This window comes from Ruditapes philippinarum, unplaced genomic scaffold, assembly GCF_026571515.1.
Source record: "Ruditapes philippinarum isolate M1 unplaced genomic scaffold, ASM2657151v2 ctg1770_1_1_1_1, whole genome shotgun sequence".
NCBI classification, from domain to species: domain Eukaryota; kingdom Metazoa; phylum Mollusca; class Bivalvia; order Venerida; family Veneridae; genus Ruditapes; species Ruditapes philippinarum.
In genome coordinates, this window is record NW_026860780.1 from 10817 (window position 1) to 23875 (window position 13059).

Sequence of the window (13059 nt, forward strand, 5' to 3'; positions counted from 1 at the left end):
TATACTAATTATTATTGTAGTCTATCATGAAAAACATTGATCTAGGATATACTGATCAATAAAACGCCAATATGTAGCATTTTCAAAACTGTTCTCTTTAAAAATAAGTAATTAAGCAAGCCTGTTTATTGCTTTCATAAACCTTGAGAATACTTAAACATCGCGGTCCAGGAAGATAATAGCTTTATTGTAGTTGTTTGTTATTATGTTTGCATTCGTTAAGATATAAAGTTTTAAGATAATACCGGTATTATAATAATAATATCATTATAAGATAGAAATTAGTCTATACAACTGCAGTTTTAAATACTAATGTAGTTTTGTTTGTAATTGTGTCTTTTTGGACACAGTAACTAAATGATTTCAAGATCGTACGAGTTGAGTTGTCCAACACGGTAAAAATAATTTTGTCCATTATCCCACTTCACTTCTGTCCAACCTCTTGAATTAAATCTTGTTATTGTGCCTGGTCTTCCACCACCCTGAAATATAAGTTAACCATTCTGAATAGGCATTCAATATATATCTATTCTTATATATCACAAAGTACCTAATTATGGAGACAATGTTACATCAAATGGTGTTCAGACATTACCATTGCAGCTCATTATCTATCAACTTCCAGACAGCGATATGTATTGGAGATTTTAAACATGGTACACAGATATACATGTATAATTATGTATTTAAGTTGGAGAATAATAATGTTCGTACAACCTACCGGATAGGGTATCATTTAAGAACTTAATCATATTTTACTCAGGGTATGCAAATTGACTTTTCAGTTACAATTCCTAAATACATGTACCTTGCTATCCTGGAAACAAACGTTTTCTTTTGAAGTGACTAAAGTGTGAAAACGCTTGCAAAATATAATTTTGATAGCAAATTTAATTGTTATAATGTTATAGCAAGTACTTGTTTTCTTGGGGTTTTTCCTTAGAAAAATCTTCTAGAATTCAGTGTTCTTCTGGGTGCATTAAAACATCATAACTGAATTTTTTACCTGATTTCCATACACGCGACTCCAGTCCGGACCACGGCGTACACGAGAACCAACCACAAACTCACTTTTTGTAAAACCTAAAAAATACATTATATAATTAATATAATAGATTTATACAAACCGTAAATTATTAAAATATGATACATCAAAAAGAAACAAAAACTTATTGAATATATCACCGCTATAACACAGGAAATGTACTTTACAAATATTGTTTTGTATCATTTTGAATAAAGCAACATTTTTCATTTCTTGAAATCATTAGGAAATGAAAAATGTATAGGTTTATAATAGTATACATATTATTAGTGTACATATTATTTCAAAGACATTTCGATAATACGCTGTGCAAAAGAACAAAACAAAAAAAACAACAATTATTTGAGATCAAGTGCTGTCATCAATGATAATTTCTTCAATATAAAAGTATGTCATTGTTAGCAAATGTCAAATTTTAATGTCTAATGTTTCAGTAAACAAACGGTCTTAATTTGAAAATTGATGAAATTTCCCTACATATGCCGAATGATCCTGAGGCCTGAGCATTTTTTAAATGTGTGGCGGCTCATTTTACTTATGTATATTTCTTTTACGAAATGCTACATACTAAATGCCTTAACTCTAGGCCATTCAGCGCGAAATTTTTTAAGATTATAGGACTCTACAACCTGAGTATTTTTGGCATTACAGGATTGGAAATAATTGTTTTAGTATGTTTATTTTGAAGTAGGTCTAGAACAATATCTTGTTTCCAAAATTACAGATTATTTGAATATTCCTTTTTTCCAGAATAATTACTAGTATTCTAATTGTAATAATAAGTGGTCCAAAATTGAAAAAAAACGGGCTAAGTATATTTTCAATCCATTTCTAAGTATATTTCTTAACAATCTTTTGCAAATCTTTCTGTTTTAAGTGCCCTAGCCGATCTATGTAAGAATTAAAATCTTTTCTCGGTGGACTTCATGACCTGCATGATTTTATATCTTCTATGCAATATAGAATATCAAAATATCAGCTCTTATGAAAGTATATGCAATAAAAATGATCCTCGGAAATGTCAATTTAGACAGGAATTATTTATGTAACTTTTGTAGAGGTCAACTAGAAAATGTTACTTTCAAATATGAAATCTCTATAGATTGGAAGATTTAAATTAATTTTCCTAATACTCGTAATATCTATGTAAACTAAATGAAGCACGAATAGGGCCATTTTTATCCGAAGGTCTCGGTTGACACAACCATCATAGAATTTTATGAGACCAAATTATGCGCATAATATCTCAAACAATATGCAATGCTGTGTTAACAAATAGAGTAAAAAATACAAAAAGAAATCGATAATAGGGGAGATTCAAACAAATTCCAAAAGGCGAAAATTACAGAGTCTGTTTGATAGAGTCTGTTTATTACAGATAACGTAAGGTGCAACCTATCTCGCATCTCTTAGGCTTAGGCATGTTTTTAAACTTCAACATATGAAGTTATTGGACTAAATGATCTAGAAGGACCAACAACACTGAGATGAGGGACAGGTCAACTTTTTACAGTTGCTATACAGCAGCTGACACCTGTTGGTGTGAGTTTATAAATCTTGAAAGGGAAATATCCCTTAAGTGTTTCCGAAATAATTATACGTAAACTTAGTGATCCAAGAGTGTGGCTAAGTGGCCAATTTTAACCCGACGGGATCATTTCATTGACTAACATTGATAAGTTCAAATTTAAATCAACATAAATGGTAGAACTTATATGTCTACTAAGTCTTGTTTATATAAATTGCAAAATGGTCGTTAAATACTTCCATATTTATGCTTACGTTTAATTCCGGGTTCAATCTGACAAAACTTCAGACTTCCTAACGGTTCAGCAGCTTTCAACAACTCTGACATTTGTTTGTTTCGGACAAATTCGAACTCTTTCAACGTCACATCTGCTGTTGTGTTTTTGTACATCGTTTCCATATCGGCAAGTTTTGACTTACAGTTAACTGCGTTGATAAATAATGTATTCCCATGATGCAAATGGTTGTTGAGCATCTGCGTTATCGTCTTAAGCTCAGAAGTTAACGACTGTAAACCATTTTCTATCTCTTCCAGTTTCGCTGTGTTTTCCTTACTCTTTTTCTTCATTTCTGATAAGAGATTTGCCTCTGCTTCATCCAAACATGTATTAATTTCTCTTCTAAATTCACGGATATCTTTAAGAGCCTTTTCATTCATCTTTCCAATTTCTTCTTTACTTTTTTCGATCTCTTGTTCGTAATCTGATTTCATCTTTCTAAGATCTTCAACTCTTTTTACAATTGATTTGTGTACATCTTCGTCTGCGAATGTCTTCGCCAAGTCCTTGATATATTCCGGTTTACATAATGTATGTTCTAACACTATACAATCTCCACATCCAACGACATCATGTGAACGACAATAAAATTTGATGTTTTCATCGTCGTGTTTCTTACATTTGATGACATCTTCTGATCCACAATCTAGCGTAAGTGACGAAAACTCTTCAAGAGAAAGCAACACATGATTTCTACATTGTTTGCTCTTTAAATGATGTCGGAAGCACGTGGCACACATATGCTCCTTGCATTCTCGGCACGCCCCGTTTGCTGATGTTTTCGAATTTTCGACCTCACATGGTTCACAAAACAGAACAGATATATTTTCAGATTCTAATTTTCTTCCTGTTACTTCCATTTTCAGATAATTGTAAGCTTATTTATCATCATATATTGAACTGTATCAATAAATAGTTTATACATCAAATGATATCGATAGCGAATCAGAACATTAAATCAAACAGTAAACTTAACTTTACTTTTTGATATCTGAACACAGCTTTTAACTTTTTATCAATGTAAGTTCTAAAATATTTTATCGGTTATTTCATACGCTTAATATCACTTGTACACGAAATAAAGATTAAAGTTATCTCTAGTTTCGTTTTCGCGTCAAAATCTATGGCCCGGATGTAAACATTTGTCTCCATGTCAATGATTATTTCCGGTATGGAGGTCGATTATAAAAATGACTGGTTTATAAGGAATCAGTAAATCCGCATAAAAGAGTGGCTGTGTTTAATGCCAAATATAAATGAATAATTGAATGAAAGAAAAAATTCTGACCTAATACATTTTAAATAGTTGGTAAATGCAAATTTTGATCCAGATTTAATATGACTATGAATTTTTAAAGTGATTTTTTCTACATGACAGGATTAACATGGTTCCCGCCGATTAATGAAAACTGTCAGACTGATGTATTTTGAACTGAAATGCTGTGAAAATAAAATGCCGCATGACCCCTTTATTTTCCGGACTGTTTTATCACTTGGTGTGTGGGGCTCCAAACGACTTAAAATGAAAATAAATTCAAACTTTATTTACGCCGTTTTGAAACTAATTTCCTATTTCAAATTCTTTATTATAAAGAAATGAGCTGATATCAGTTAACACAATTTAACACGTTAAGCAATGTTCGTGAAGTTAGCCGGACAGCCGGAACAGCCGGAACAGCCGGAGCAGCTGGAACTCATTTTCGTCTACTCCGGCTGTTCTGGCTACTCCGGCTTGCCGGAATCCGGTTCCGGCTAAACAGGCTGGCCAGAGATTATACGGTAAAACCTGTGCAAAAGACCATTGGCTAATTCCATAATGTAACGTCTAATTACTTATCACAACGATCTCCGGCTATAACGGCTAGCCAAAAAAAACAGAAATCAAGGCCACATATGATGAAAAAAAAAATCCGACAGCAGATTGATGAATATAATTATGTGCCATGCATTGTGTGCATCGTTGAGCCGAAAATGGTGGGATGGTGAGGGGGTCTGACCGGGTGTCCGCGGGTATAGGTGTGTCCGTCGGGAATACTCTGGTATTTTGCCGACGTTGAGCCGAAAATCGTTGTATACAGCTCGTATTTGGCCAATTCAGTCTGGCCCCTGTGGCGACCAGACTCAATTACGCAGAACCGCACATGGTGGGATGGTGAGGGGGTCTGACCGGGTGTCCGCGGGTATAGGTGTGTCCGTCGGGAATACTCTGGTATTTTGCCGACGTTGAGCCGAAAATCGTTCTATACAGCTCGTATTTGGCCAATTCCGGCTGGCCCCTGTGGGGACCAGACTCAATTACGCAGAACCGCACATGGTGGGATGGTGAGGGGGTCTGACCGGGTGTCCGCGGGTATAGGTGTGTCCGTCGGGAATACTCTGGTATTTTGCCGACGTTGAGCCGAAAATCGTTCTATACAGCTCGTATTTGGCCAATTCCGGCTGGCCCCTGTGGGGACCAGACTCAATTACGCAGAACCGCACATGGTGGGATGGTGAGGGGGTCTGACCGGGTGTCCGCGGGTATAGGTGTGTCCGTCGGGAATACTCTGGTATTTTGCCGACGTTGAGCCGAAAATCGTTCTATACAGCTCGTATTTGGCCAATTCCGGCTGGCCCCTGTGGGAACCAGACTCAATTACACAGAACCGCACATGGTGGGATGGTGAGGGGGTCTGACCGGGTGTCCGCGGGTATAGGTGTGTCCGTCGGGAATACTCTGGTATTTTGACGACCTTGAGCCGAAAATCGTTCTATACAGCTCGTATTTGGCCAATTCCGGCTGGCCCCTGTGGGGACCAGACTTAATTACGCAGAACCGCACTTGGTGGGATGTTGAGAGGGGTCTGACAGGGTGTCCGCGGGTATAGGTGTGTCCGTCGGGAATACTCTGGTATTTTGCCGACGTTGAGCCGAAAATCGTTCTATTACAGCACGTATTTGGCCAATTCCGGCTGGCCCCTGTGGGGACCAGACTCAATTACGCAGAACCGCGTATGGTGGGATGATGAGGGGGTCTGACCGGGTGTCCGCGGGTATAGGTGTGTCCGTTCTGGAATACTCTGGTATTTTGCCGACGTTGAGCCGAATATCGTTCTATACAGCTCGTATTTGGCCAATTCCGGCTGGCCCCTGTGGGGACCAGACTCAATTACGCAGAACCGCGCATGGTGGGATGGTGAGGGGGTCTGACCGGGTGTCCGCGGGTAAAGGTGTGTCCGTCGGGAATACTCTGGTATTTTGCCGACGTTGAGCCGAAAATCGTTCTATACAGCTCGTATTTGGCCAATTCCGGCTGGCCCCTGTGGGGACCAGACTCAATTACGCAGAACCGCACATGGTGGGATGGTGAGGGGGTCTGACTGGGTGTCCGCGGGTATAGGTGTGTCCGTCGGGAATACTCTGTTATTTTGCCGACGTTGAGCCAAAAATCGTTCTATACAGCTCGTATTTGGCCAATTCCGGCTGGCCCCTGTGGGGACCAGACTCAATTACGCAGAACTGCACATGGTGGATGATGAGGGGGTCTGACCGGGTGTCCGCGGGTATAGGTGTGTCCGTTCTGGAATACTCTGCTATTTTGCCGACGTTGAGCCGAATATCGTTCTATACAGCTCGTATTTGGCCAATTCGGCTGGCCCCTGTGGGGACCAGACTCAATTACGCAGAACCGCGCATGGTGGGATGGTGAGGGGGTCTGACTGGGTGTCCGCGGGTATAGGTGTGTCCGTTCTGGAATACTCTGGTATTTTGCCGACGTTGAGCCGAAAATCGTTCTATACAGCTCGTATTTGGCCAATTCCGGCTGGCCCCTGTGGGGACCAGACTCAATTACAAAGAACCGCACATGGTGGGATGGTGAGGGGGTCTGACCGGGTGTCCGCGGGTATAGGTGTGTCCGTCGGGAATACTCTGGTATTTTGCCGACGTTGAGCCAAAAATCGTTCTATACAGCTCGTATTTGGCCAATTCCGGCTGGCCCCTGTGGGGACCAGACTCAATTACGCAGAACCGCACATGGTGGGATGGTGAGGGGGTCTGACCGGGTGTCCGCGGGTATAGGTGTGTCCGTCGGGAATACTCTGGTATTTTGCCGACGTTGAGCCGAAAATCGTTCTATACAGCTCGTATTTGGCCAATTCCGGCTGGCCGCTGTGGGGACCAGACTCAATTACGCAGAACCGCACATGGTGGGATGGTGAGGGGGTGTGACCGGGTGTCCGCGGGTATACGTGTGTCTGTCGGGAATACTCTGGTATTTTGCCGACGTTGAGCCGAAAATCGTTCTATACAGCTCGTATTTGGCCAATTCCGGCTGGCTCCTGTGGGGACCAGACTCAATTACGCAGAACCGCACATGGTGGGATGGTGAGGGGGTCTTGACCGGGTGTCCGCAGGTATAGGTGTGTCCCGTCGGGAATACTCTGGTATTTTTGCCGACGTTGAGCCGAAAATCGTTCTATAAACAGCTCGTATTTGACCAATTCCGGCTGGCCCCTGTGGGGACCAGACTCAATTACGCAGAACCGCACATGGTGGGATGGTGAGGGGTCTGACCGGGTGTCCGCGGGTATAGGTGTGTCCGTCGGGAATACTCTGGTATTTTGACGACCTTGAGCCGAAAATCGTTCTATTACACTTCTTTGTTATTTGGCCAATTCCAGCGGGGCCCCGTTGGGGGCCAGACTTAAATTAGCCCGAACCGCACCTTGGGGGGTGGGGAGGGGGTCCCACCGGGGGGTTTTCCCCGGGTATTAAAGGTTTTTTTTTTTTCCGCCCCGGGGAAAACTCTGGGGTTTTTTCCGGGCGGTTTATTCCAAAATCTTCTTTTTACAGTCGGGAAATTTGGCCAAAATTTCCGGGTGGGCCCCGGGGGGACCAACTTTAATTACCCCCAGAAAACCCCACATGGTTGGGGGTGAGGAGGGGGTTTTGACGGGGGGTTTTCCCCCGGGGTTTTTGTGTTTCCCTTTGGGGAAAACTCTGGGTTTTTTCCGACGTTTTAAGGCCGAAATTTCTTCCCATAAAAAGCGCGTATTTTGGCCCAAAATTCCCGGGTGGCCCCCCTGGGGACCAAAACCCCAATACGAGAACCCCGGGAAAGGTGGGATGGTGAGGGGGTCTGACCGGGTGTCCGCGGGTATAGGTGTGTCCGTCTCGGGAATAGTCTGTTATTTTGCCGACGTTGAGCCGAAAATCGTACTATAGAGCTCGTATTTTTGGCCAATTCCGGCTGGCCCCTGTGGGGACCAGACTCAATTACGCAGAACCGCACATGGTGGGATGGTGAGGGGGTCTGACCGGGTGTCCAGCGGGTATAGGTGTGTCCGTCGGGAATACTCTGGTATTTTGCCGACGTTGAGCCGAAATTCGTTCTATACAGCTTGTATTTGGCCAATTCCGGCTGGCCCCTGTGGGGACCAGACTCAATTACGCAGAACTGCACATGGGGGGGCGCGGCTGTGGAATGGTGAGGGGGGTCTGAGCCCGGGGTGTCTGCGGGGATAGGTGTGTCCGTCGGATACTCTGGTATTTTGCCGACGTTGAGCCGAAATTCGTTCTATACAGCTTGTATTTGGCCAATTCCGGCTGCCCCTGTGGGGACCAGACTCAATTACGCAGAACCGCAACATGGTGGGATGGTGAGGGGGTCTGACCGGGTGTCCGGCGGTATAATTCAGGTGTGTCTGTCGGGAATAGTCTGTTATTTTGCCGACGTTGAGCCGAAAATCGTTCTATAAACAGCTCGTATTTGGCCAATTCCGGCTGGCCCCTGTGGGGACCAGACTCAATTACGCAGAACCGCACATTGGTGGGATGGTGAGGGGGTCTGACCGGGTGTCCGCGGGTATAGGTGTGTGCCGTCGGGAAATACTCTGGTATTTTCCGACGTTGAAGCCGAAATCGTTTCTATATATCTTGTATTTGGCCAATTCCGGCTGGCCCCTGTGGGGACCAGATACTCAATTACAAAAGAACCGCACATGGTGGGATGGTGAGGGGGTCTGAACCGGGTGTCCGCGGGTATAGGTGTAGTCCGTCGGAATACTCTGGTATTTGCCGACGGTGAGCCGAAAAATCGTTTCAGACAGCTCGTATCTGGCCATTCCCGGCTGGCCCCTGTGGGGACCAGACTCAATTACGCCCAAACCGCACATGGTGGGATGGTTAGGAGGTGCTCTTGACCGGGTGTCCGCGGTATAGGTGTGTCCGTCGGGAATACTCTGGTATTATGCCGACTTTGAGCCGAAAATCGTTCTAGACAGCTCGTATCTGGCCAATTCCGGCTGGCTCCTTTGGGGACCAGACTCAATTACCAGAACTGCACTATGGTGGAATGGTTAGGTGGTCTGACTGGGTGTCCGCGGGTATAGGTGTGTCCGTCGGGAATTACTCTGGTATTTTGCCGACGGTGAGCCGAAAATCGTTTAGACAGCTCGTATCTGGCCAATTCCAGGCTGGCTCCCTGTGGGGACCAGACTCAATTACGCAGAACCGCACATGGGGGATGTTAGGGGGTCGACCGGGTGTTCGCGGGTATAGGTGTGTCGTCGGGTATACTCTGGTATTTTGCTGACGGTGAGCCGAAAATCGTTCTAGACAGCTCGTATCTGCGCCAATTCCGGGCTGGCCCCTGTGGGTACCAGACTCAATTACGCAGAACTGCACATGGTGGGATGGTTAGGTGGTCTGACTGGGGTGTCTCCGGGTATAGGTGTGTCTGTATGGGAATACTCTGTATTTTGCCGACGGTGAGCCGAAAATCGTTCTAGGACAGCTCGTATTTGGCCAATTCCGGCTGGCCCCTGTGGGGAACAGACTCAATTACGCAGAACATGCACATTGTGGGATTGTGACGGGGTTTGACCGGGTGTCCGCGGGTATAGGTGTGTCCGTCGGGAATACTCTGGTATTTTGCCGACGTTGAGTCGAAAATCGTTTCTATAAGCTCGTATTTTGGCCAATTCCGGCTGGCCCTGTGGCGACCAGACTCAATTACGCAGAACCGCACATGGTGGATGGTGAGGTGGTATTACTGGGTGTCCGCGGGTATAGGTGTGTCCGTCCGGAATACTCTGGTATTTTGCCGACGGTGGAGCCCGAAAATCGTTCTAGACAGCTCGTATCTGGCCAAATTCCGGCTTTGCCCCTGTGGGTACCAGACTCAATTACGCAGAACCGCACATGGTGGGATGGTTAGATGGTCTGACTGGGTGTCGCGGTATAGGTGTGTCCGTAGGGAATACTCGGTATTTTGCCGACGGTGAGCCGAAAATCGTTCTACCAGAGTATTCAATTCCGACGGACACACCTTACGCAGAACCCGCGAGGGTTAATGGGTGTGTCCGTTGGGAATACTCTGGTATTTTGCCAGATACGAGCTGTCGGCTCACCGTCGGCAAAATACCAGAGTATTCCCGACGGACACACCTATACCCGCGGACACCCAGTCAGACCACCTCACCATCCCACCATGTGCGGTTCTGCGTAATTGAGTCTGGTCCCCACAGGGGCCAGCCGGAATTGGCCAGATACGAGCTGTCTAGAACGATTTTCGGCTCACCGTCGGCAAAATACCAGAGTATTCCCGACGGACACACCTATACCCGCGGACACCCAGTCAGACCACCTCACCATCCCACCATGTGCGGTTCTGCGTAATTGAGTCTGGTCCCCACAGGGGCCAGCCGGAATTGGCCAGATACGAGCTGTCTAGAACGATTTTCGGCTCACCGTCGGCAAAATACCAGAGTATTCCCGACGGACACACCTATATACCCGCGGACACCCAGTCAGACCACCTCACCATCCCACCATGTGCGGTTCTGCGTAATTGAGTCTGGTCCCCACAGGGGCCAGCCGGAATTGGCCAGATACGAGCTGTCTAGAACGATTTTCGGCTCACCGTCGGCAAAATACCAGAGTATTCCCGACGGACACACCTATACCCGCGGACACCCAGTCAGACCACCTCACCATCCCACCATGTGCGGTTCTGCGTAATTGAGTCTGGTCCCCACAGGGGCCAGCCGGAATTGGCCAGATACGAGCTGTCTAGAACGATTTTCGGCTCACCGTCGGCAAAATACCAGAGTATTCCCGACGGACACACCTATACCCGCGGACACCCAGTCAGACCACCTCACCATCCCACCATGTGCGGTTCTGCGTAATTGAGTCTGGTCCCCACAGGGGCCAGCCGGAATTGGCCAGATACGAGCTGTCTAGAACGATTTTCGGCTCACCGTCGGCAAAATACCAGAGTATTCCCGACGGACACACCTATACCCGCGGACATCCAGTCAGACCACCTCACCATCCCACCATGTGCGGTTCTGCGTAATTGAGTCTGGTCCCCACAGGGGCCAGCCGGAATTGGCCAGATACGAGCTGTCTAGAACGATTTTCGGCTCACCGTCGGCAAAATACCAGAGTATTCCCGACGGACACACCTATACCCGCGGACACCCAGTCAGACCACCTCACCATCCCACCATGTGCGGTTCTGCGTAATTGAGTCTGGTCCCCACAGGGGCCAGCCGGAATTGGCCAGATACGAGCTGTCTAGAACGATTTTCGGCTCACCGTCGGCAAAATACCAGAGTATTCCCGACGGACACACCTATACCCGCGGACACCCGGCCACACAATGCATGGCACATAATTATATTCTTCAATCTGCTGTCGGAATTTTTTTTTTCATCTTATGTAGCCTTGATTTCTGTTTTTCTGGCTAGCCGTAATAGCCGGAGATCGTTGTGATAAGTAATTAGACGTTACATTATGGAATTAGCCAATGGTCTTTTGCACAGGTTTTACCGTATAATCTCTGGCCAGCCTGTACAGCCGGAACCGGATTCCGGCTAGCCGGAGTAGCCAGAACAGCCGGAGTAGACGAAAATGAGTTCCGGCTGCTCCGGCTGTTCCGGCTGTCCGGCTAACTTCACGCACATCGTTAAGCATGGTATGCGTAAAACAAGTGTATCTTCCGTTTTTATTCTGAATCACTATACTATGCAGAACGTTTTAAGAAAAATCGATCTTTACCGCTCTTTGTTCATATTGTTCAATTGAGCAATCTAAATATAGCATGCAATTTGAAGCGTTATATATAATCAACATAATCACGAGTTAATTAGTTATAAGCATTCTATGAAATTATGCATGTTATGTTTGATAAATGAGCGTGCGAATTCGCTGTGTAAAGGAACTATATGAGCACATACATGTATATCAACACTGTGTTTAGTGTACGAAAGAAATGGATACATGTTAAAGGTAAAACATATAACACGCAGTTCTGTCCTTGATAGAATTGATCTTTTTCAAATGATAACTTTTAAATATGTATATAAATATTTAACTCAGTTTATGACTAATTTTAAGTAATTTAATTTAATCTTAATGTTTTAGTTCCTTTTTAACAACAAAGATAAAGAACCTATTTGTAGAAAAAAGATAAATATGCTGGACAAACAATTGATGCAATAATGTATTTCTTTCCGTTTCATTTTTAAATACGTTGTCATTATAATTTCCTTTCAATTTCCCTTATGAGTCACAGTATACGTAGTTTCATTTTTACTGGTAAGAAGTTTTAATAATCCAAACCTAACATTGTGTGTATACAGATAATAAAAATATCATTATGCCGTAGAAATGAATAAGTCTTGCCTTCTTTAGAAAGAGCAAACATGAGTTTTAAAATGTGTAAATAATCGTATAAGACGATTTAAGATGCTTAACTCAAGTAGAAAGAAGCGTTTAATGTAAATTAATTGGTCACAAAAGTAGAAATATGTAAACAAAGCAGTTATTTGATTCCTTTACAAAATACTAAATCACCGAAACTGTACTTATCGCCAAAAGCAAATGAGGCAAACGATGGTTCAGATAATTGGAAATTAAGATTTTTTAACAGGACACTAAAATAAAAATGTTTTTGTGGAAAAAAATAGAAAAATTACTGGAGCATAATGGGCATTTAAGAGTCAAATGCATGAATTCATTAGAAAATGACTGTGTTGATGCATTAGCTGTTAACCGTGCACATAACAGAAATATATAAAGGTTAAAGTTTATATTATAGAATCAACGCTAAATAAATGATAGAAAATAAATCAAAGTCGTAAAGAAGGTCAATGGAACAGAAATAAAAAGAATCAGAGAAGATCAAAAGGAGCATAGAAATGTAGGTGAAGCAAAGCTTGT

The 13059-nt window shown here is 44.0% G+C and overlaps 2 protein-coding genes across 2 annotated transcripts; both read right to left on the minus strand.

The window, feature by feature from the left end:
- Window positions 1-214: 214 nt before the first annotated feature.
- Window positions 215-3053, minus strand: LOC132713367 (E3 ubiquitin-protein ligase Ufd4-like). Its single transcript, XM_060695931.1, has 3 exons — window positions 2828-3053; window positions 1007-1083; window positions 215-482 (listed from the first exon to the last, which is right to left on the minus strand). Exons 1-3 carry the CDS (start codon window positions 3045-3047, stop codon window positions 354-356), a joined length of 426 nt encoding a protein of 141 aa, XP_060551914.1. The 5' UTR covers window positions 3048-3053; the 3' UTR covers window positions 215-353.
- A 21-nt stretch (window positions 3054-3074) lies between these two features.
- LOC132713366 (E3 ubiquitin-protein ligase TRIM33-like) lies at window positions 3075-3790 on the minus strand (the record flags this gene model as incomplete). Its single annotated transcript, XM_060695930.1, has 1 exon — window positions 3075-3790. A coding segment is annotated over exon 1 (636 nt), but the record flags the coding sequence as incomplete, so codon positions are not given.
- Between the last annotated feature and the right edge of the window lie 9269 nt (window positions 3791-13059).